General features: G+C 44.5%; 8 protein-coding genes across 8 annotated transcripts; 5 read left to right on the top strand and 3 right to left on the bottom strand.

The window, feature by feature from the left end:
• Nucleotides 1-182: 182 nt before the first annotated feature.
• FMAN_06845 (uncharacterized protein) lies at nucleotides 183-2,579 on the top strand (the record flags this gene model as incomplete). The annotated part of the gene is made up of 6 exons (XM_041825891.1): nucleotides 183-620; nucleotides 675-985; nucleotides 1,040-1,269; nucleotides 1,317-1,378; nucleotides 1,427-1,548; nucleotides 1,601-2,579. The coding sequence occupies 6 exons, from the start codon at nucleotides 183-185 to the stop codon at nucleotides 2,577-2,579; spliced, it is 2,142 nt and encodes a 713-aa protein (XP_041691226.1).
• Nucleotides 2,580-2,794: 215 nt separating this feature from the next.
• Nucleotides 2,795-5,790, bottom strand: FMAN_06846 (uncharacterized protein; the record flags this gene model as incomplete). The annotated part of the gene is made up of 5 exons (XM_041825890.1): nucleotides 2,795-3,342; nucleotides 3,396-3,661; nucleotides 3,713-5,067; nucleotides 5,121-5,152; nucleotides 5,211-5,790. The coding sequence occupies 5 exons, from the start codon at nucleotides 5,788-5,790 to the stop codon at nucleotides 2,795-2,797; spliced, it is 2,781 nt and encodes a 926-aa protein (XP_041691225.1).
• Nucleotides 5,791-8,477: 2,687 nt separating this feature from the next.
• On the top strand, nucleotides 8,478-9,189 carry FMAN_06847 (uncharacterized protein; the record flags this gene model as incomplete). The annotated part of the gene is made up of 3 exons (XM_041825888.1): nucleotides 8,478-8,845; nucleotides 8,913-8,982; nucleotides 9,079-9,189. 3 exons carry the CDS (start codon nucleotides 8,478-8,480, stop codon nucleotides 9,187-9,189), a joined length of 549 nt encoding a protein of 182 aa, XP_041691224.1.
• Nucleotides 9,190-10,071: 882 nt separating this feature from the next.
• Nucleotides 10,072-11,667, top strand: FMAN_06848 (putative L-alanine-DL-glutamate epimerase and related enzymes of enolase superfamily; the record flags this gene model as incomplete). Its single annotated transcript, XM_041825887.1, has 5 exons — nucleotides 10,072-10,257; nucleotides 10,310-10,915; nucleotides 10,964-11,033; nucleotides 11,088-11,275; nucleotides 11,335-11,667. The coding sequence occupies 5 exons, from the start codon at nucleotides 10,072-10,074 to the stop codon at nucleotides 11,665-11,667; spliced, it is 1,383 nt and encodes a 460-aa protein (XP_041691223.1).
• A 119-nt stretch (nucleotides 11,668-11,786) lies between these two features.
• FMAN_06849 (uncharacterized protein) lies at nucleotides 11,787-13,826 on the bottom strand (the record flags this gene model as incomplete). The annotated part of the gene is made up of 5 exons (XM_041825886.1): nucleotides 11,787-11,979; nucleotides 12,031-12,675; nucleotides 12,724-13,578; nucleotides 13,633-13,722; nucleotides 13,774-13,826. 5 exons carry the CDS (start codon nucleotides 13,824-13,826, stop codon nucleotides 11,787-11,789), a joined length of 1,836 nt encoding a protein of 611 aa, XP_041691222.1.
• An 882-nt stretch (nucleotides 13,827-14,708) lies between these two features.
• FMAN_06850 (putative flavonol reductase/cinnamoyl-CoA reductase) lies at nucleotides 14,709-15,860 on the bottom strand (the record flags this gene model as incomplete). The annotated part of the gene is made up of 3 exons (XM_041825885.1): nucleotides 14,709-15,479; nucleotides 15,533-15,773; nucleotides 15,838-15,860. 3 exons carry the CDS (start codon nucleotides 15,858-15,860, stop codon nucleotides 14,709-14,711), a joined length of 1,035 nt encoding a protein of 344 aa, XP_041691221.1.
• A 602-nt stretch (nucleotides 15,861-16,462) lies between these two features.
• FMAN_06851 (uncharacterized protein) lies at nucleotides 16,463-18,382 on the top strand (the record flags this gene model as incomplete). Its single annotated transcript, XM_041825884.1, has 6 exons — nucleotides 16,463-16,759; nucleotides 16,811-16,982; nucleotides 17,047-17,683; nucleotides 17,736-17,832; nucleotides 17,890-18,106; nucleotides 18,156-18,382. The coding sequence occupies 6 exons, from the start codon at nucleotides 16,463-16,465 to the stop codon at nucleotides 18,380-18,382; spliced, it is 1,647 nt and encodes a 548-aa protein (XP_041691220.1).
• A 1,366-nt stretch (nucleotides 18,383-19,748) lies between these two features.
• Nucleotides 19,749-20,992, top strand: FMAN_06852 (uncharacterized protein; the record flags this gene model as incomplete). Its single annotated transcript, XM_041825883.1, has 4 exons — nucleotides 19,749-20,202; nucleotides 20,254-20,428; nucleotides 20,507-20,669; nucleotides 20,726-20,992. The coding sequence occupies 4 exons, from the start codon at nucleotides 19,749-19,751 to the stop codon at nucleotides 20,990-20,992; spliced, it is 1,059 nt and encodes a 352-aa protein (XP_041691219.1).
• Nucleotides 20,993-23,116: the final 2,124 nt, after the last annotated feature.

Below are 23,116 nucleotides of genomic sequence, written 5' to 3'. Positions count from 1 at the left end.
GCTCTCATCTGATGCCAAGACTTGATGAGCTGTTCTTAGCGCATCTAGCCCAAGACCATCGGAATAACTCATAAACCCGTGATGCCGACCCACTGAGCTGATTATCTGATCATCTGATAACGATTTGGTCAATGTGACTATCATGATTTCTGTAACCTTCAAACATTCCATCTAAGCCCAAGATGCGGTACTGGGGTCGCAACGCATTATGCCTCCTCACAGTCAGCATCCTCCATCATGCTGCGGTTTTAGCTGCCCCGGATCATTGCGGAAAAGCTTGCCGACAAACATTCCGAACTCTCCGATTTGCCGATGCCCCTCCGGGTGTCTTCTTCACGGTACAGGAATGCACCAGCCTCATTTATCAGAGTTCGCTTCACCTTTGCTGGGAAGCACACTGTGCTGGGGAAGTTTGGCGGGCAGAGTCAGCCTCAATGAACCTCACATGTCACGATATTAGCGGTTCTTATCTTCCGCCGCACAACATCATCAATAATTTGACAGATCACGACATCAAAGCTATCCCAAGATTCAATGCTACAAGCCCAGATCGATCGCAGGTGTATGGATCTTTAATGCTTCCATCACAGTCATACTACGATCTTTGGGTTAGAACGCTGGTAAGTATACCAACCCAAGGCGAACGTTGTCTTTAGTTAAATGGGTTTCAACAGGAAGCGCACGATTACATATGGGACTACCACAAGTTCTACGGCTGGGCCATGGGGATATTCTGGGCTTTGGTCGTTGGAGTGGGCATCGCAAACCATGGTTTGAGCCAACCCTTCTCCAGTCAGGGTCGAAAGAGGTCGTGGGTTAGGCGTAACATTCTTCTACCTGCAACACTTGGCAGGCGCTGCGTACAGGACTATGGAGGCTGGGGTACCTTGCCTCCGAGAACACAAACATTGACTCTCATTCTTTTCGTGATCCTCAATATTGCATGTACTATACACGGATACGAGATATTCGAAGGTTATGGCTAGTGAGTTTCCCAAGTGCTCGAGCTCGAAAGCCATGCTGACATGTTAATGCTCAGCTATCCCTCTATATGGACGCAAGTGCTGCGACACGTATCAGATCGAACTGGAATACTCTCCTTTGCCAATTTTCCCTTGATATGGCTGTTCGGAATGAGAAACAACACCGTTATCTGGTTAACAGGCTGGGACTTCAAAACGTACAACAACTTTCACCGATGGGTTGGCCGGATCGCCACTTTACAGGCCGTGATACATTCAATCGGATACACGATTATAATTCTGCAACGTAGGCTAATGGACCAGCTTCGTAGATACATTTATTGACTTTTGTAGGTGGTGGGTGGAAGTACTTCTGTCAAATATGGACATTTACCTTTTGGTGGACTGGGGAACTTGTGAGTAGTCAAATCCCATAAAGTTGCCTTTGACTAACCACTCTGTAGGCCACAATATTCATCTGTCTGCTGGTTGGACTTTCGGTGTTTTGGGTGAGACGCCAAAATTACGAGTTCTTTCTCATCACCCATATTGTTTTATCATTTTGGATCCTCGTCACCATGCTCGGGTACGCTCAACAACGACAACTTCTGCTACACCCCAGGCTAACAGAACAGCAGGCATGTGTCGATATTTAGTGGTGCCTACGACGCTCTTGTGTGGGTTCCAGCATTCATCTGGCTTCTTGATCGGGTCATTCGCGGACTGCGAATTGTGGCCTTCAATCCGAAATTCTGGGATACCAAGGCTCTCATCACCCACAACGAAGATGCACACATAATCCGCGTGACGGTCTCAACTTCTTCGAGTCTCTACAGCATTGAGCCAGGTGCATTCTACTATATCATGGTACTCAATCGATGGAACTTTTGGGAAAGCCATCCTTTCACCGTAGCGACAATATCGGGATCCGGCCACTTCGCCGCAGATACTTTGGAAGAAGACTCACCCTTACTGAACAATGGATCCTCTGGTGAACTGAGACCTGCATCCGAAAAGTACCACCGAGAAATGTCCTTCTTGATCCGGCCGTACGATAGCTTTACTTCGAGGTTAAGGGGGTATGCTGAAGAGGAACGACCGAAGCCGGCAACGGTACGTGTGGCTATTGACGGCCCGTATGGAAAGACTCTGCCTCTTGAACAGTTCTCAAAAGTTCTTTTCATCGTTGGTGGGAGCGGAATAGCGGTCCCGTTGTCGTATATTCAGAGACTTACGGCATCCTCAAACAAGACGTCAAGGATTGAGGTTCACTGGGCTGTGCGACAGCCAGCTTTCGCCGTGGATGTTCTGAATCATGAATTGAGCGATATTCTCGGTAACGATCGAGTGGAGATTAACATCTACCTGACTGCCGGCGATGTTGATGGCAGAATAGCAGGTGACGAGACAATCTACAGGCTTGCGAAGTGGAGATCTAAACGATTGAATGTCGAAGACATTATTGACAGAGCATTAGAAAATGACTATGAAGGAGGCATCGCTGTAGTCACAAGCGGACCTGCCAAGATGGCTGATGAGAGCAGATTCGTGGTGGCAGCAAGGACAGTGCCATCTTTGCCGCGTATTGAGTATTTCGAGGAAAGCTTCCAGTGGTGATGACTGCAGTATTTCGAAGTTAGACCAGTTCAGACCAGTTCGGACTATATTCTCTATAGTTGTAAGTAGTCTATTACAGTCCAATAGGATGTAACCTATTTCAATTTAAGAAGCACCATTAGTTTAGTTATTAATTTAATGTTAAAAAGACGCTCTATGTGACTCTGTAAGCATTAAATATAATTAATCGTTAGTCTAATTTAGTGCTATATCCTCTATATATCTTCAAATGGCAGTAGGTTATAGTTTAGGTTATAAGCAATAGGGTCAAAACCATCCCCAAATTCTCCAAGCCCATTAAAGTCCAGATCTCTGACTGCAACGTTCCCAGGATCGAAAGAGCCCAAGTTAGCAATTGTATCCTCTGTACTTATACGAAAGTCTTGCGCTGCCTCCGTTTCGATCATAAGCTCAGGATGCGAACTCAAAAGGTCTGGCTCATCCTGCAGAGCTAAAGAGGTACCAGATAATGTCTGCTCTTGAGAATCAGCCGGAACCTCGGTGACTGGGGCTGCACTGGCTTGCTCGGTCGAGGGCAACAGGCTCGGTAAGACTTCGTCAAACGCATTCCACACTGCTGAAGACACCGTTTCAAACAGTGAGCGCTCAGATACCTCAGAGCTAAACTGAAATCCTGGCATATTTCGCACACTGGCGTTTATGTCTCGTATAACACGGGCGGGAACCTCCCTTCGGAGAAAGCTACGATATTGAGCTCGCATTTCTTCAGTTATGGGCATCTCGAGGATTTGCAGATCAAAATCTATGCACAGGTTAATGGAACGATTTGAAGCAAGTATCCCAGATAGAACTTACATGGTGATGGTATATCTTCGGTTTTCGGAAATAGAACCTTGTACATATGCTCCCACTTTTCCTCTTCGGAAAAGTTCTGAATGCCCCGTCTTGATTTGAGACGCTCTTTAGTCTCGTTATCGATACCTGGCATTTCTCTAGATGGACTGACTACTTCACAAGCCGGGTCCTGGCGGAGATCGGCATCAAGTTCTTTCTCCGTCTTGACTATTCCAAAACATCTCTTACAATAAATCGGTGCTTTGTGAGATCTATAAATATGCTCCCTATTATAGTCAGCAAATCGTGTCTTAAATTCGGCAGGCAGACTTGTGCACTTTATCCGATGGACGCTTGGCCACCCTTTTTGGCACCGAGGCCATCGCTCTCCAGGATATTCTTTAACAAACGGGCAGGCAAGATTTGGAACTGGCCCCGATAGCGGGCTTTCTATCTTGCGACGTTTTTCATGATCGTCTCCGTTTCCTCTGCCGCCAGCATTGGTATCATCACCTTCACTCTCTCTATCGTTGATTCCCCTCTTCTTGCTATTACCGTGACCTTCAGCCGCTGCCCCATTTTGACCAGTGGATTGTGTGGAGCCGGAAGTCCCTGAACTCTGATTGAGTCCTGGCGAACAAGTTGTCACCCAGTCAAGAACCCGTTGGGCAACCAGTACGGTGACCGTATCTTTCAGGGCGGTGACAGAGGCTAGGAAGGCTGGGTCCAAAGATGAAGCGAGAAATGCATCTTCGAAAGATTCATCTGTTTGCCGTGAGACATCAGACATGGACTCGTCGGTTTCGCTTGTATCAGTTTCAGTCACACATGTGTCCGGAGTCAACCCATGTTCAGTATCATCCTTGCTAGAGTGAGCAGTAGAACCAGCATCAAGTGTGGTCTCGGTTCTCGTTCCTGTAGATGGTATCGTAATTTTGGTTGGATGACTCCGTGGGGTAGAGAGGGGTCCTCTATCGACGTGATCATCCATACTCAGTCTACGCATCGACTCACTCGGAGGTCCTGCGTCTGAGAGTCGTTCTTCAATGGTACTTAACTCTTCATCAGCATTCTCCTCAACTTGAAGCTGTGCACCAGCAAGCGGCGACTGGACTTTTGGTGTATTGAATGGTGAAGAGAGTAGTAAGCCTTTGTTCAACCGACGCTGCTGCGCAACCCAACCAGCCAAAGCCACCTGATCAGACACAGTCAACGAGCTGTCCTTGCCTGATTCAATTGAAGCGATCGATTCGGCGGGCCCTGAGGCAGCGATAAGTTGTTGGTATACTGGAATATTTGCTGATGCCGAGAGTCTCTCTTTGGTTTGCGGATCGAGGTATGGAATAGGTGGCACGGGAGTCTTGTCATGATCTCGATGGTTACGAAGCGATTCTCGGTATACATTGAGAGAAGAAGAAGATGACAGTGTCTTTCTGAAAAGAGATCGTCGGCGGGAAGGCGTGGAACTGGTTCTGCCAATGGACGAGTCGTATGTGCTAGCAGCTGAAATTATAGAGGAAGGCCGCGTAAAGCTAAAGCTAAAGGTGGAGTCTCGGGCAGACGTAGAGGCTTGGAACGTGTCCTCAGAAAGCCTTCGTAAAAGGTCGAGTTCGGATGGGTTGTATTTAGCAAAAGAAAAGTTCTGACCATACTCAGGGATGTCTGTATCACGGGTTGAAGTCACTGGTTGGCTCTGAGGCAAAATGTCAGCACTTGGATCAGTGTATCAAGAAAGAGGCTACATACCAGGCTGCGCCGGCGTATAACATCGTCCTTTTCTAGACCATTGTTAATATAGGCAGGAACTCGGTGGGTAGAAGTTGAGCATGGAGTTACCTTTCAAACCTGTGTTGTACGGGCCCAAGATCAAAGTAGATGCCGGCCTGTTCGCCACGTCGTATTGGCTACCCACTCCCGTAAGCTCAACCGACTGTAGAGGCAGGATAGGCGCTGAGGTAACTCTTTTCCTTCTCACTCCTGAGTAGCCCTTGATCCACCGGCGATGGCTCTCGGGTTCGGGTGCAGGACCTTCCCCATCCTTTACTGAAAACGAGACAGTTTGATCTACAGGATGTTGTTGTAACCCGGTCGGCCCCACTTGTGCTACGCTGTGTATATTCGAATTGGGAGAGGTATTGTCCCTCGGAATATTCAGCTCAGTATCTGTTGTCGGCGAGGAATCTCCATCCTTGCAAAAAACCGCCATCTTCTCTTTGAAGGTATTAGACATCAACCGGGAGGAAGGCCGTACTTTGGCGTAAGAGGGAAGCAAACCCGGGGCTTTGTTCAAATAATATTTTCCCTTGTGTTTGAGGCGCTCACGCAAGGATCGGGGCTTTGCATCTGTGGTTTGCTGGCTTTTTTCAGGCCTGGTCCTGGGTGCCACGTCGGCAGCGGGAAATATAGGCGAGGACATGGCGGGCGGGTATAATAGTGGGCTACCACAGAGCCAAGGCAATGGCGTAACACCTACAAGCCTTAATTACCGTTAAAGAATCAAAAATGCGAGGTTTCGCGATGAGTTGTACAAAGAGAAAAAAGGACCGTTGCAGAGTGGCTCCATGCCTGGGTAATGCTTGTGACTTCCCCCTGGGTCGCCTTGAGCGGCCGGCTAGGCGTTTTTTCTGAGCCATGGTTCGCAAACTGCAGCCTACAAGGCGCTCGTTCAGGCGACTCGCATTTGGGGGCAGGCATCTATCTGTCATAGGCTAAGCAGGGGTTAGAGAAAAATCGTGGTGGGGTTCGCCTACAGTTTTGCGCATGCGCATAACTTGAGATCGCAGAACAACAGGCCGCAAATATTCACTCCTGCAGAAAGGAAACCAAAGAGGGAGCAAAAGTGTGTAGTAAATAGAAGTAGCTAGGTCGCAGTATTCATTGCGCATCACGGAGAACTAAGGTAGCTGGTAAATGAGTACGCGAGGTACAATCCATCAAAATGAGGCTTCAGGCTGGCATATAAAATCATTGGAGGTCGTCGTGTTTGGAGTCGTTCTGCAATGTGGAACAGATTAACCTGACAAAAATTGTTGCAAATACTGTTATCTGATTCATTTAATAATGCCAGCCCCATCGTCATTTGTTTCAACATCACCAAATCAGGGGTCATCTTCTTCTGTCACAAGGTTTGTCTGGCATATTCCTGTGAAGAATGAAACCACTGTACTGAACCGTCCAGCAGCAACACCACTAGAGCTTCCGCCCCTAGCGCTGGTCTCTCCCTGACTATGTCGCGCTTCCTTGGGGAACCAGTCTCAGTCAATGCATACATTGCGTGCGGAGGGAGTAGCTGAACGAATCAATAATGAGACTGCCAGTCATCGCAATTAATGCCTGGTTGTGTACTATTAGGATTCGGAAGCACCAAGGTGCTATCTATAATGTATTTTTATCGGGAGATAAAACTCAGCATATGATGTCAACCAGCTAAATAATAATTACTGTATAATCAAGCAAAAGTGCCAGTATAAAACAACACTTTTAATATAGTTATAATATCACAAGCCTTTACACATCAATATCTTGCCAATTCTCAATCTTAAACAGCGCCGGTATTTGGATCCCAATGAACTTGGTGGCAATTAGTGCCTTTTTTTCTATTCCATTTTCCTCTCTCAGAAATGCCTCTCATTTAAAACAACACATCACAGATCAGACACTACCTGCACCGCCCACAAATCGACACTCAGAATCGCTAAGGTATATAATTGTGACTCGGAGCACCGACTTCATCATGTGTCTTAGCCTACCTTGAACTATTGGCCCTGTCTCAAGAGGCCGTTCATGTCCCACTATGGCTATATATAGATTGCTAGCTCACCTCTTACAGCCACTTACAAGAAATAGTTACTTAATCTTACTTATGTGCAACCTATGCCTTTCAGTATGGTCAATAATATCTCCTCCTTTTCGTTCTCTTTATAGCGGGATAGGACGGAGACGGTTTGCGCTACGCTGAAAGACGCACGCTATAGACTTATAGAGGCATGTTGCAATTGTTTCCTGTTAATACAACCGGCAAGGTATTTGATCTTGACAGCTATTGATGTTAATCAATATTGAGATCAGGCCACTGACCACGTCGATCTTGTTAAGCTCTAGATAGCCTCCAGCGGTAATTTGTTTGCCAGGATTCAAGATGTCATAACTTATGCATTAGCAATATGTAGTCGCCATCCAATCCGTTTGACCAAGTTCACCCATGTGCTATGTGACGACTGAAACCTTGTCCCAATCCCATCTGCTAATACATATACATCTTGGTTATTAGAAGCATCAAAGCGGAGTCCGGCTATTTGAGGAATCCTAAGACAAAACTATATCCTATAGCTCTTTTATGTTGCTACACCCTGTTGGTGATACACTTATTACTGGCTACATATATATAGAGAACCCGCTTTCAGGAGCATGAGGCTGGCTGGGAAGACAGATTCAGAAGCAACTTGCTGAATGAGGATTAATCCAGCTCTTTTACATTCGGCATACAAGCACACTAATGTAATCCTGTCACAGTCACCCCGCATGGGCGGCCGACGGCATCGCTGATCTAAGATAACATAGCCTAGTGGCGTACGCGGCCCGCAAAAGGAAAGAAACACCCGATGCCTAAAGTAGCTAGGTGTTTCCAATATCGGCCCATTTGGACTTTTCAGCCAGCCACCTAATCGGCCATTGCGCTGTAAAGCGTCTTAGTAAATTCTACTCCGTATATATATCCTATCATCGTTTAAAATTTAAGACAGAGTACGAGGTTAGAAGCAATATCTGTTATCGCTTATGCAAAATAATACCTTAAGCCGTAAGAAGCCAAATCGCAATGCTTCGATTCCAGATGCAGCGGGAAGTCGTGTCCGCAAAAGGTTTGAGTGATGTTGCTTGGGGCTGGCTGAAAGCTGTCTGCATAAGCGCAAGTTGAAACGTAACGGTGATTTCACGGCATCAGTGTAGATTGGTCAAGTGAACATCCTACAGCGAGAAAAGCATCAGGGAGACTTCAAGCATAAATACTCCACGGATCCTCCTCATTCTTAACGATCATCACAGCTCAATTCAGCTTTTACAATCTTCTCTAAACAACAAGCATCCAACCCAAACATTACCACAATGGCTACTGTTGCCCAATCCGACGTTGTGAGCTACGACACCTTCGAGAAGCTCGTAGCCTCTCAGAATGGCGGTCCGCTACCTTCAGACCTCGAGAGCTTTTACAAGTACATCATCGCCCAACCCGAAGGTCCGTCAGACTTGGCTTCGTTGGCTGCCACCACCGCTACTCAGGCAGACACTACTATCAAGACTGCTGCTCTTGCGTCTCCTGATGTAAAGGCATCAGGGTTCAGTAACCAGACCTCAGCGAATGGTAGTGTCATCAACCTTTGGGTTTACCAGCGTGTCTACATCAACGCTCTTGGTAAATCATGCACCATCGACATGGGTGGTGTTACTCCGGGCTTCCCTGGCGGCGCAACCTTGTAAGCTAATATGCATCCATATGACGATATCAGATGATACTTTTTGCTAATAAATGCGTTACTATAGCGGCACATTGTTCTATGATAATGCAAGTGACCTCAGTGGTGGTTGTGATGTTGTTTTCACGGGATTTGGGGTAAGTTTTCTTCTCTTTGTTTATCTATATAATTCCCTTTCATTCTGGGTTTCACGAACTTCAAGAAAACAAAGTACTGATCCAAATATTCTCTAGCCATACTACGCCCTGTACTTCCGCAGGGATGGTAACCTGTTTGCTACCTACCAGTCAGGAAATGTCGGGTGGGCCACTGGTGTTGCAGGTGGTACAGGCAACTGGGCCTAATGTGATGGCTTTGTTTCTAACTGTAGATATACAAGCCCAATACACATCAAGAAGTTCGTTCGAGGATGTGCCTGGTAGTCCATTTCGCCAAGTTGTATCTCCCAGACCCATAATTTTATTCATCAGGTATCTTCTTGAAGGAGGCGCGTTTGTTGTAGAGTGTAGATAAGGTAGCCTCTGCTTTGAGGATAATAACTTTGCATTTTTGCAGCAGTTCTTCGAATTCAGCGCTGCCCGTGGGGTCGAGGACAGTGGGCATTTTGGGCAAGAGTGATTGAGAGGTATTTGCTTAAGCGTGCCAGGGTAAAACAACCCGCAGATATTGCAATGCGGGGAAGCAAAGACTGAAAGGATGAGAGAGGCGGATGACCCAGTTTATATTGAGGCCCCTGGCCCATAAGACCACAGCAGCCGCTGACGGAAGACATCTGCTGCGCCACGATGCACTTTACGGGGACGGGTTAGCTCCTGGATTCTGCGCGGAGAGCAAATAAATAGCCGTACCTTAGTAGGGAGAAAATATCAAGCAAAAATATAATGTATTAAATTTAAACTTGTAAAAGGATGTCCTAATCTTATACTAAGTTACCTAAATGCTTTACCACTTAGGATCGAGGTCCTGGGTTTTTTTTCATCCCCTAGCCGATCAGTATGCAGTTACAGTTAGCGGGGATAGTCGGCAGATAAGCCCGCCGCTTTGCACTGAACCCCGCAATCCTCTAACTCGCGGGTCTGACTTCCGCACCCTCTATTGCCATTGATGGGACAGGCTATAGTTACCTTAAAAGGCCACTTGTCATCACAAGATGATGTACAAATCATACCATAGGTTCCAACCTTGAAACACCAGAACCTGTATCTTCTTCTGTCTACGCCACTACAATGCCATCCTCAAGGACACCATTAGAAGTTGACGATGTCACCATCACCAGCTTCACCGTCACCGATATCAGATTCCCCACTAGTCTGGATGGAGTTGGCTCGGACGCTATGCATGTTGGCACGAATGGGTCGCATCCATACATTCAACTTCATACCAATCACTGTGATCTAATCGGTGAAGGCATTGTCAGTCCGGTTGCGGCAAACACGTTGAGAATTGTTGCTAATGATCTGACAGGCTTTCAGCAACGGTCGAGGAAGCGAGCTCATTTGTATGGCTCTGAATATCTTCGCTAAACGCGTGGTTGGAAAGACAATGCATGAGTTGACTCGGAACATGGGCAAGACCTGGCGATATATGGTCTCCGACTCCCAATACAGATGGATCGGTCCTGAGAAGAGCGTGACGCATTTGGCCGTTGCTGGCGTTCTCAATGCTGTCTGGGACCTCTGGGGCAAGATATTAGGCCTTCCGGTGTGGCAGATCGTGTGTGAGATGAGTCCCGAGGAGATTGTTCGCTGTATCGACTTCAGGTATATCACAGACGTCATCACACCAGAAGAGGCCATCGGTATGCTTCAAAAGACCGCCAAAGGCAAGGAGGAGCGCTTGAAGGAGGCATTCGATAATGTTGCCGTGCCAGCCTATACAACATCCGCGGGATGGATGGCGTTCTCGGGCGATAGGATGAAGGAGGTCTTGCATGAGACATTGGCGCAGGGATACAAGGTCTTCAAGTTCAAGGTCGGAACCAGCATCGAGGCCGATAGAGAGAGATTGTCTGCTGTGAGAGACGTTTTGGGTTACGGTGATGACTACCAGATCATGATTGATGCGAATCAGGCAAGTGGTCGCTCCGCTTTATGATGGCTGTCACTAACGTCGGAATAGGTATGGAGCGTACCCGAGGCTATTGAGTATATGAAGCATTTGGTGGAGTTCAAGCCTGTTTTTATTGAAGGTATGCCTCAACCTCCCTCAGCCAACTAAACATACATTCCTGATTACCTTGCAGAGCCAACAAACCCCGACGACGTGCTGGGACACGCAGCGATTCGCAAGGCGCTGAAGCCGTACGGCGTCGGCGTTGCCACAGGCGAAGCAGCACAAAACAGAGTCACTTTCAAGCAGTTACTGCAGGCTGAAGCAACCGATGTTGCACAAATCGATGCTGTTCGACTCGGTAGCGTTAATGAATGTCTTGTACGTCCTTATAGGTGTAATTACTGCTGATTCACGTCACATGCTAACGGTTGTTGTAGGCGGTCATGCTGATGGCCCTCAAGTTCAATATCCCATGCGTTCCACATAATGGTGCAATGGGCCTGACAGAGCTCACATCCCATCTCAGCACGATTGACTATGTTGCCATCAGTGGACGCAAGTCAATGCTGGAAAATGCTGACAGCCACCGCGAGAACCTACGACATCCTTCCAAGATTGTTAATACTCACTACGTCACGCCATTATCACCAGGTTACTCTACAGGCTACACTAACCAAGCGCTTGAAAAGTATACTTATCCTGATGGCAAGTTCTGGACATCTGAAATTGGGTTGAAGATTATCGCGCAGCCCACGGGTGGCGAGCTATAAAATTTGAACAGACTCTTCTCATCGATCAATCAAGATATTCTTACACGTTCATCCCTCCCATAGTATGTGAAATAGAATCCACATGATCAGATAACAGGCGATGCCAAGATCATAGATCTTTAAACTCTTGTTCGAAGACGTGTCTTCCTCCTTATCTCCTTGAGAATCGCCAAAACGTCGGAGATACTGGAAATATTCCACTGACTCAAGTTATCAATAGCCAGAGTTTGGAGGCTCTCTACATCAGGAACAAAGTGCCGGAGCTCAGGATTGAGCCATGACAATGTCAGTATGATCACCGCCCCAAGCGACCTGACTCGGCGATTTAGCATAAGATACTGCGGCCTGATGGAGGATACTTACGACAGTGCAAAAGTCCATGTGTATTGACTTGGAGCGCGAAGGATCTTGGAGGTGTGATAAAGATATAAACTGCAACTTTCGATGCAGATACCTGCCTTCTCGACGATAGCACTCGAAACGTGTGAGCTCGTGTGCGTTGTAACATGGAGAACAAAAGGGCGGTATATAATATGTTTCGCGGCATAGTATCGGATTCTCAATATGCATATCCTGTCATTGTCTATCTCCTCAAAATTCAGTGGTGGTCGGAACTGCTCGGGGATAGCTGCGTGCCACAGGTCGAGTTGGCTGTGCAGTTCTTCACAAACAGAGGTTATCGAATTGAGCTCGTCGATAGAAAACTCTTCTGGTGTCATAAGTGAGGTTGAAGAAAGAGATTTGGTGAGAGAATTTGGTGTTCTTGGGTATAGGGAGTTGTGAATGCGATTCAGAAGTCGTCGGATAGATATCTCGGCCAAGTAGGCTGTCATGTGAAGATCGTCCAGATTCCCACATCGCGGCAGGTTCGCATCATCTGTCAATTGCTGAAGACTGCTTCTAGGGAGCTCCAGCTCAGCGAGTCTGTCACATTCAATAATAAAGCAAGACCAAAATAGCCGCAGTATGTCGACTTCTGTATTGAGAGTCTGCTTTTGGCAATCCAGGCTAAAAATCTTATTAGCGATTAAATATCTAATGGTGCGATGTACTGACCTCGATAGCTTGAGTTGTGAAAGGTTGGTAGCCAAGTATATGAGTCGCCAACTATGAAGCGGGCGGACAATATATGCAAAATAGACACTCGCCAAAACAAGTGCCTGAGCTAATGTGAGATCGAAGGAAAACAACCATAATGAGCGGAGCATGAGCGTTGGCAGAGCATATTTCATATATTCCGTACCACTGGGAGAGGTTTGTGAATTCCATGAACCTATCGGTTGACTGGAAACAGCACCAAGAGCAAAGACTGTCATACATAAAGCTGACTCTGTGCTCGAGTCTGCTCCCTTATCTAGGAACCTTTCGTAGATCTCTGTAAACTCTTCCTGGTCGAGTACTGGATGGCTGACGTGTACCGACGAGAAGAAGGTGGCAACCAGGTGGTCAAGTACCAATCGTTCTATTTGGAAAGGAGGCAGCGGATTATGCGACTGCTCTGGAGACAGCTCCGGCGGCAGAGGACTTTGGCTCTCTAGGAGGAAGAATAGATTCGTTGGATACTCGCCTACTAGCATTTTCACATCGGGGAGACCTAGGAGGTAACTTGAAGAGGTCTTATGTTCGGCCGGGATATTCATCGGTTCAGATGCTATGTCCAACGGCTCTCTCAAATTTGAGAAGAATTGTAGAGGTTCGTCGTCGGCAGCATGCGTCTCATTCGCAGAAGCACTTATTGTTGATTCACCGTTTGTATCTAATGCAGCTCCTTGCGATAAGTGGACGTGAGATGCTGGCTGTGAATGGTTTGGGGATGATAAGGCTGTTAAGTGCTGCTGTTGCTCGGCCAGCATGTCCTTGATATCTTTCAACCGACTTATTATTTCTTTTGTGCCTCCAGAAGTATCGATTCTATCAGACAATCGTTAGTCGCTACGTGTAGGACAGTTCGTAGAATGCCTGTACCTTTGCGAGGGGCCATCATCGTAGTGGCAGTCCGCTCCTGACCTGGTGCAGTTGTTGCATCTCGGTTTGGTGGCGTCACATCGCCGTTTCCTACTGCAGCTCAGCAATTGGCGCGTCCGTCTTCACTAGCACAAAACTTACCGGTGGCGGCAATAAGTACATGCCAGCGCTACTCTCTGCCGATTGAAGCTCATGTTCAATTCTGGAAAGCGAACATAGTTGACTTAAAGAATAGTACAGTAAATGATATGTCTACAATACCTGCACCCCGCACTCAACGGAACGGATTTACATTGTACCGGTCGTATGTGTACTAGCTGTATTTACAGTTGTAAATTCTCTTTTTTATTTTTATAAGGAATTCACTTTAAGAATGAGAATAGCAGACGAACAGGACTATATTTTTGGATATGAAGGAATAAGAAAATCTTAAAATTAAGTAATTGGTGCAGATTGGTGCAGGATGACGTTAATTGACGTGGAAATGATGTGACGTTTATCCTGCTAAATCACGTTACTACCAAAACTCACATCTGTGACAAGCTTCGAGAGAAGCATTTATTCAAACAACTTACTATCCTTTTACAAACTGAGCATATTATGAGTATTTTAAACTAGAGCTGGGGAGCTATATATTTGTTCTTCTGTTATTTATCAGCCGAGATACCCTATATTACGTTTGCAATATTCACCTAGACACTAAAATAGGCCCAATTCGGCTTGCTGGTGCCGCCTGTACCCGCCCTCTGTTTGAGCTATGGCTGCCGCCTTTCCGCGTCGACTAATCCAAGCCTCATACGACCTGAACGCCCCTTGCTATGAAATAATGCCGAGGTCAAGAGCTTTCTGCATGCTATATAAGAAATCATCGTTATTCAGACATTTAATCTCTTAATGCATCACGCACAAGAAGAACTTGTCAATGAATTGCATTTTTGCATGTTAGGCAGCCTCTTTCTATAAATCGAAAGGAGCTTGGGATAACACAAGGGAGGAGATCCCTGTGAAATCTCACAGTGCAATGCCAACCATCGGCAGAACGTTGAGTCAATTCCCACGATACAGTGCCATACTAATTAGTTCGAACAATCATGACTAACGCCTTCCTTTACCTGCGTGATCAAGTCTACAACAGTTCTTGTAAAAGGTATGTAATCAAGACCTAATTCCCGACGAGCCGTCTTTCCGTCCACGCCATGAGACTCATCGGGAACTTGCACCTCTTTCGACACATTACTAGCCGCCCAAGGAAAATGCGATCCAATGATGCTGGCAGCCTTGCTGTATGTAAATCTCTCAGGAGACGCGGGAATATATCGCTTTCCGCCAGCCCCAGGCCGCAAAAGCGCCTCCACGTGAGCTTTGGCAAGGTCGCGAACGTCGATCCAGAATGGTACCCTGGCAACTGGGAGCGGATCCTCGCCGCAGGCTATCTTAAAGAGCATCTTGTTTGACTCGTTCAAGGCGTCGACGTTCGTAACAGGATGTCGTATGGGACCAAACGTCATAGGCGGGCAAAGGGTGACTAAGTCGAAGGAGGGCTTTTCTTCAGCCATAAATTCCCAAGCTTTGAGTTCTGCAAACTTCTTGGATCCACGGTATGCTATTACAGCGCTAGTTCCTGGATCGATTGACTCTTTGTATGATAGAGGGTTCCAGTCCTCACCGGTGTAAGTGAAGTACGGCGGTGCCTTGCGCCCAGCATCAAGGACGGATGCAAAGGAAGACGTGATGACGACGCGCTTTACTTTCGGCGAAGTAGCCGCTGCTTTCAGGATAGAATCAACACCATTGATCGCTGGTATAACCAACTCCTTCTCATTGTCCTTGGTGTCATACGTGAAAGGCTAGGTGAGGTCAGAGTCTGGACAATGTTATCTGGGCCTTTCATAGCACGTACACTTGCCACATGAATAACTGCGTCAATGTCCTGAATGGCCTCCGAGAACCCTCCCGGATTCTCAAAGTCGTCAATCTCAACGAAGCCAAGCTTCTCTCGAAACTCAGGCCTCGCATCAATCATAGCCTTTCCCTTGGATAATGATCGAGTAGCCCCGCGGACCTTTATACCACGCGACAGAAGTTGGTCGACAACATGTGCACCGATAAACCCGGTAGCACCAGTCACCAAGACGTATTGTCTAATAAGGCAGTATCAGTCAGTCGCTTTCTTATAATGTGAGGAAAATGTGTGTTTTAACGAACATTGCGGGAGGAGAAGACACCATCTTAGACAGGATTTGCTAAAGAGTATCAATCAATCACAAGGGGAGAATAAATTGCAAGCTATCATATATAATCTTACATAACTTGCTTTAACCAACTTAACCCTGTGTTCATAGTGTTTATATGGAGCTAACCAATGCCCGTATCATTATATCGCACCGCATCATGATGTCCCTATGGTTTGACCCTTGATTGACAACGTGCCGCCTTACCCCGCGAACTAGCTGAGAAAAGAGACAAGGCGTTCTGCCGCCTATCCCCGCCGCTTGCCCATTCTAAGACTAATGTTAGACTAGCTCGTGTCGAAGCGGGTTAATGCTCCCCGGATTTAATTCCTCCCTCGCTACTCTCACGCAGCCTTCGCCGAAGGGTGTATCAGCCGATGGGTTGTCTGATCAATTTCCCCGCACAACGTCCCATTAGCTCAAGGTTCCCCAGATCAGACCCCAGACCCCAGACCCGAACATCTGGCAACTAGCAAAAGCGCCTGATATAGAGACGTCCCTGTGATTATTATAAATGGCAACAGGGCATCACTTCCTTTGTCGTTTGATCTCATCATCTTCCTGTCAAAGCTGTTTTCTCTTCACCAGACTAATACTCAATGGCTTTGGTTAACCTCAGGGGCACGCCACTTCTGGTGTGTGTGACACTTGTCAATGCTGGTCAGTCACTCGTTAACTCTTTGATGAGCTCTATGCTGACGCATCTACGTAGTCTCAATGTCATGGTTTGGTTACGACCAGGTAAGCTAGCCCATATCTCATCAGGTGTAGAAAGTCACTCACCGACGGTATATCAGGGCGTTTTCTCATCAGTTCTCATCTCAGCCGACTTCAAGTACTGGTTTCCCGAGACTAAAGTCGCGAGTATCTCTGGAATTGTTTCCAGTTGCTTCGCAGTGAGTGACAGCCCATCTTTGACCAAGTGAAAATACTCAACAGCATTACAGCTGGGCGCCTTTTTTGGGGCCATTTTTGCCTTTATCTGCGGTGACAAGTTGGGGCGCAAGAAAACCATTTGGGTTGGTCTATTGAGCAACCTCATTGGCGCTATCCTACAGATTGTGTCGTGGCATCTTCCTCAGATGATAGTGGGTCGCGTCATCAACGTATTTGGTATGGGTATGTCTCCAACGTCCATCTTCCTCACCCAAGTTGAATCACAATCTCATACCTTGGCTCGCAGGCATCACCTCGTCAACCTGTCCCGTCTATCAGGCCGAATGCTCTAAGCCTCGCGTTCGAGGCAAACTCGTTGTCGTGCAGTCTCTTTGCAACACCGCCGCCTTTTGTCTCGCTAATTGGATGAACTACGCCCTCGGTGTCCGGAGCGGCCCGATTCAGTGGCGTTTCCCCCTCGGCTTTCAGCTCCTATTCCCATGCGTCATCGCCGTTGCGCTGTTGTTTGTCCCCGACTCACCGAGATGGCTGATGCTCAAGGACCGACACGATGAGGCTCTTGGTGTCATAGCACGACTTGCTGGCAACAACGCGACCACCGAGGATGTCGATGTCGTGACTGAGTTTAGGTCAATCCAAGCGACAATCCAACAAGAGCGCAACGAGACCGTATCCACGATTGATATGCTCAGGTGTCGTGACAAGACTCAAAACCTTCGCAGGATCCTTCTCTCGTGCGGTACACAATTCATGCAGCAGTTCTCAGGAGTCAATGCTCTCGGATACTACCTTCCCACCATGTTACAGCAGGTTCTTGGCTACAGCGCACGCCGAAGTCGCCTTCTCACCGGTGTCAATGGCACTATCTACTTATTTGCCGCCATTTGCTGTCTGTTCATCATTGACCGCTTTGGTCGCCGAAAGTAAGCCTTCACCTAGCCCACGAATCCCACGTTGACCTAATGAACCTACTAGGATGATGCTTTATGGAGCAGCAACAATGGGCTCGTGCTATATGATCGTATCCATGACTCTGCTCGGTGCTAAGCATAACCCGGGCCTGAAGGAGAGCGTACGTTATGGACTAGCGACACCTACATTGAAGACAAAAAGCTAACGTTTTCCGTAGCTCGGCGAAGTCACCACTGCTTTCTTCTTTATTTACTACTTCTGTTACGGCACCAGCTTTGCCAAGGTACCGTGGGTGTTCAACTCGGAAGTCAACTCTCTTGGCTGGCGCACAAGGGGAGCTGCAGCGGCCACGGCCACTAATTGGATGGGTGGCTTCATCGTTACTCAATTCACCAAGACTGGCGTTGATAATCTCAATTGGGGCTTCTTCCTCTGTAGGTGTCCATTAGCTGCGCTCTTGAACAAACAGCTGATTTAGGACAGTATTTGCTGGCTTTTGCTACTCCTATTTCCCGATCGTTTACTTCCTGTATCCCGAAACCGCTCGTCGTACCCTCGAGGATATGGACCAGATCTTCATACAGAACCCAGGTCTGATCGTTTGCCGCGTTCCAGAGCTTACGCAGAGAGAGCGCCCTGAGACATTGATTACTCTTGAGCAAAAGCGAGTTGAGAAGGCAGAGGTGGCTCATGTAACTCATGTGGACTAACTAATGTAGCTGTCTGATGTCGGAGATGAACTGCATGTAGGATAGTCCATAGTCAGTCCTGAACAAGCCCCCTCCAGCCCTGATACAACGTATCAAAATAAATTTAGCAATAGGTACGCTGAGTTACCTAAATCTTGCTACCACTTACGATTAATGGCTCGGGTTTTCTTTTCCCCTGGGTGAAACATGTAGATTTCCAATTCACCACTATTAGCCACAAGCAGCAAACAGTCCTTATGGAAAAGTCTCAAAACCACAAACCATGACATATATGGCCATTCGGAATGTCTCAGAATGCAGGAATACGCGAGCGAGGACGCTTGTCTAAAAGTGGTATGCCATACTAAAGAATTGAGCGATGTGCTTCAGCTCTCTACATCAAGCCACTTACTGATACGTTGCACATAGCAGGCGAGTGATTTATCTTAGACAACCTGCCATGTGGATATACAAGCCCCTCTAAGAAAAGAGAGTAGGTTAATTCTATGCAGGATATATACTTTAGGAGCCACTGAATGTGCCGATGGCCCGATATCGTTTCCGCCTAGAACCAAATTGGGATTACATACCACATCGTTAAGCCAAGATGCGCTATGGCCATCAGTTCGGGCTAGTCCTGTGACTGAGACAAGCTGAAAACTATGAGTAGATTTACAGATATCTAGCGTGTACGGTGGAGGTGAGTGGCCTGACTATTGCAGAATGGCTGTCTCAAAACATTCCTAAATTGTCACATTGCATACACACACACTTCTGGTGCTACATACCCTCGGGGAGAAAACTTAAATGACCCCAACAACACCAAAATCCGTAAGCGTTCCACATGTAGAGGGGTAGTTTTTATTTCCCTCCCCCTAGATATGTCACATTTAAGACATGCTTCCTTCTATTTCGTGAAAGTATATGATAGTGTATCACATTCCCAAATTCAGTTCAACATGCATGCGCCAATCTCACTAGTCAGTTCTGCCACTCCATAAGAGGCATGGCCTCAACAGAGGGTAAGTCGGGACGGGACGAGATCTGGCCCTAAACGGCTTAGATCAACTTTGGATATGGAAGAGGCTGAAAGCTGAAAGCTGAACCGTTTATACGCGAATGAGGGTTATCGTACCGAATTGCGGTGAATCACTCCCATTCTTCATTCTTAGGATAGTAGTAGAAGACCTGGTCTAGATTATTGAGCTTCTGGACAGGCCTGGACAGCATTACTGGTAGCGGTACGATTGCTTTGGATATAAATATCGGTTGCGCGGTTCCCTCTGGCCGGATATTATTACACAGCTTCTCAGTCTCCTTCGAACCAACTTCAATTCAACCTTGAATCATTACACTTCACACAGGGTTTTCTTACACCTCATTAATCATGGCCAAAGTCGTCACCAGAAAGAACATCCGGAACATGCCGGCTAACGAGCGCGATGACCTCGTCAAAGCGTTCGCAGGTATCCAGAAACTTCCCCCTACTGACCCCAACTCCTTTTTTATGATTGCAGGCTACCATGGCGAGCCTTTCCGTGGTGCTGGTTGGGGTAATCCTCAGTGGTGGGGAGGATACTGTAACCATGGCAATGTTCTCTTTCCTACCTGGCATCGTGCTTACCTCCACCATCTTGAGAAGGCTCTCCAGTCCATCGTTCCCGGTGTCGCTATGGCATATTGGGATGAGACGGAGGAAGAGTCTCTCAAGTACGGAATCCCAGAATACTTCCTGACACCCACGTACACCTGCCAGAACAAGGAAGTCATTGATCCCAATCCGCTTTACTCTTACCAGTTCCAAGCAAACATCACAGATCATCTATCCCCCATCCCTGATGGTAATTACTCCAAGGCCGCTGGTTACCAGACCGTTCGCTACCCATTCTAAGGTCTCGTTAGCACCGAGAAGGACCGGGCCAAGACTAAGGTCCACAACGACACACTCAATGACTTGGGCATAGCCAAGACGAATCAGATGCTCAATGGAAACATTATCACCTGGCTCAACAAGGTTACATTCGACAATGATGTGGGTACGACCATCAAGGCCAATGTCAGGTACAAGTACGGAGCTTGCTTGAATGCATCCAACTACACTTTCTTCTCCAACACCACTTCTGCCCAGCAGTAGAATGACAATAGAGCCGGTACAGATGGCTATGTTCCCATTGTTCCTCCTGAATCCCCGTACAACTCGATCCATCTGGCCGTTGGAGGTTTCCAGCTTGAGAAGATCGATGCGGACTTTAACCAGTACACCGGAGCCAATGGCGATATGGGTGAGAATGATACTGCCGCCTTTGATGTAAGCTAAAACACCCCTTGCCAGCAAAGTAAGGTGACTAACATAATCTGTTCTAGCCCATCTTCTTCTTCCACCACTGCTTCGTCGATCTTGTCTTCAATGAGTGGCAGAAGAAGAACAACGCCCTTCAGTCAATTGACATCATTCAGGGTTACCCAGGTACCAACTCTGTCGACAGCCAAGGTCCAACCCCCGGTGTCGCCGGCGGAACTTGGTTGACCCTCGACAGTGCTCTTGATCCGTTCAAGAAGCCCGGTAGTGAGACTGATCCCATGACTTCCCGCGGTGTGGTCAATCCCGAGAACCTGGGCTATAACTATTAGTATAACTACAACACCCCCAGTTACATCTCGAGTAATTAATTACAATCCTCCTATTACTAATTATAAGAATAACTAAATTAAGGATCTTGGCATTAATACTACTTTATAGTTTTTATTTTTTATTTTTTTCTTTTTTAAATAGAAATTAAAATTATTACTTTATATAAATAAAATAAAAAAGGTAAGTATAATAAGAATTCTAAATCCTAAAAGTATATATATAAAATATAATATAGTACTTTACTTTATTATAATAAAGTCTTAATTTTATTAAACTTAATATTAATTTTATTTTCTTTTTATATAAAAGCTTTTTATTAATTATTATAAAGCTCTTTACTTAAATTATTATTATTAATATAATAATAAAAATATTATATTTATTATTCTTAAAGATAGTATACTTATTAGCTATAATATTAAGAACTTAAATATTATTATACTTTTTATATAAACTATTAAAACTAGCCTTAAGTATTTTAATATATATAGCTTTAATTTAATAAATTTTAATTATTATAATATTCTTAAGTATAATATTTCTTTTAAATATATTATATATTTTTTTATTAAGTGTTATTATTATTATATAGTTATTTTAATATATTTTTTATTAATTTTAATTTATTTAATAAAGCTATTAAAATTAAATCTTTTATATACTTTTTTAATAAATTAATAATAGTTAAATAAGTTATTAAGGTAAAAATAGGCTATTTAACTATATTTAAAAAAGATAATTTTTAAATACTTATTATTTAAGTTAATAAATAGCTTTAATTAAAGTAATATAATATCTTTTTTTAAAATTATAATTAATAATACTATTAATATAATAAAGAAAAAGTTTATTAAATATTAATTAAATATATTTTTTATTTCCTTTATATAATAAGGCTAATAAAATATTTTTTTTATAAAAAATAAGTTTTTTTTTTAAGAAAGCTATAAATAAAGCCTTTTTAAAAAAATTTATTAATTACCTTAATATAATTTTATTAATAATTAAATAAAAATTATTATTTTTATTATAAATATAAAAAATTATATATTAATAAATAAAAATTATTTAAAGGCTTTTATAAAAAGAGTTCTAAAGGTTAATTTAAGATCTTTTAAGTAAGGTAAAGAAAAAAGGCTAATATAACTATTAAGGGGCAGTATTAATACTACTTAATTAAGGCAGTAATTATACCATTAAGGTAAATAAACCTTATATAATTTTAACCTTTAAGATATAGGCCTACTATAAAGGCCTTATTGTTTAAGCCTTTAAATAAAAAGTTAAAAGCTTAATAGCCTTATTAGGCTAATAGTAAGGGAAAAAAAAAAAAAAAAAAGTTATATTTATAAGTTATATATAATTAAGGTCTTATTAGCTATTTAAGCCTAATTTAAGGTATTTACCTTTATTTTACTTTTAGTAAAAAATTTATATTATTATAATAATTTAAAGTATATACTTAAGCTATATTAAGCTTATTTATTTAAAAGGATATTAATTTATATTAATTACTTATAGATATAGAGGTAAAGGTTAGCTAAAAAATTTATAAGTTTAGGGTATACTTTTCTTAAAATATAATAATATCTTATACCTATAACCTTAAGTAGACTATTTAAAGCTAATTAAAGGTTTCCTAGACTTAATAACTATTTTTTAGAATTACTTATAGAGTTTTAAAATATAATAATAGAAATAAGGTTAATAGTTATAATACTTTACCTAGAAGTCTTAGCTTATATTTAATTTATTTAGATTTAGCGTAGAATTAGCCTAAAAGTCTTAGCTTATATTTAATTTAATTAGGTTTAATATAAAAAGCTAACTATTAAAATTTACCTTTTTAATCTTAAATAATATTTAAATAGCTTTATTAATATAATAATTTATAATATAACGTGCATGATAAGCGAGTGCTCCAGACAAGCGAGTGCTCCACCAATCTACACGTGAAGACTCAGAAAGAGAAATAAAACACCACAACATATCTGATCAATTAAAATTAATCGCTAGACTATTCCCTATTAACCTCAATTGACTCTTGACAGGTCCTTGCAGTATGCCCGGTCTTTCCGCAAATACTACATCGCCGAGGCTTTGATCCTTGTGACCTTCCTTGA

Source organism: Fusarium mangiferae (assembly GCF_900044065.1).
Source record: "Fusarium mangiferae strain MRC7560 genome assembly, contig: FMAN_scaffold025, whole genome shotgun sequence".
In the NCBI taxonomy this organism is placed as follows: domain Eukaryota; kingdom Fungi; phylum Ascomycota; class Sordariomycetes; order Hypocreales; family Nectriaceae; genus Fusarium; species Fusarium mangiferae.
The sequence above is the reverse complement of the archived record's forward strand: the minus strand, read 5'-3'. Positions and strand labels throughout refer to the sequence as shown.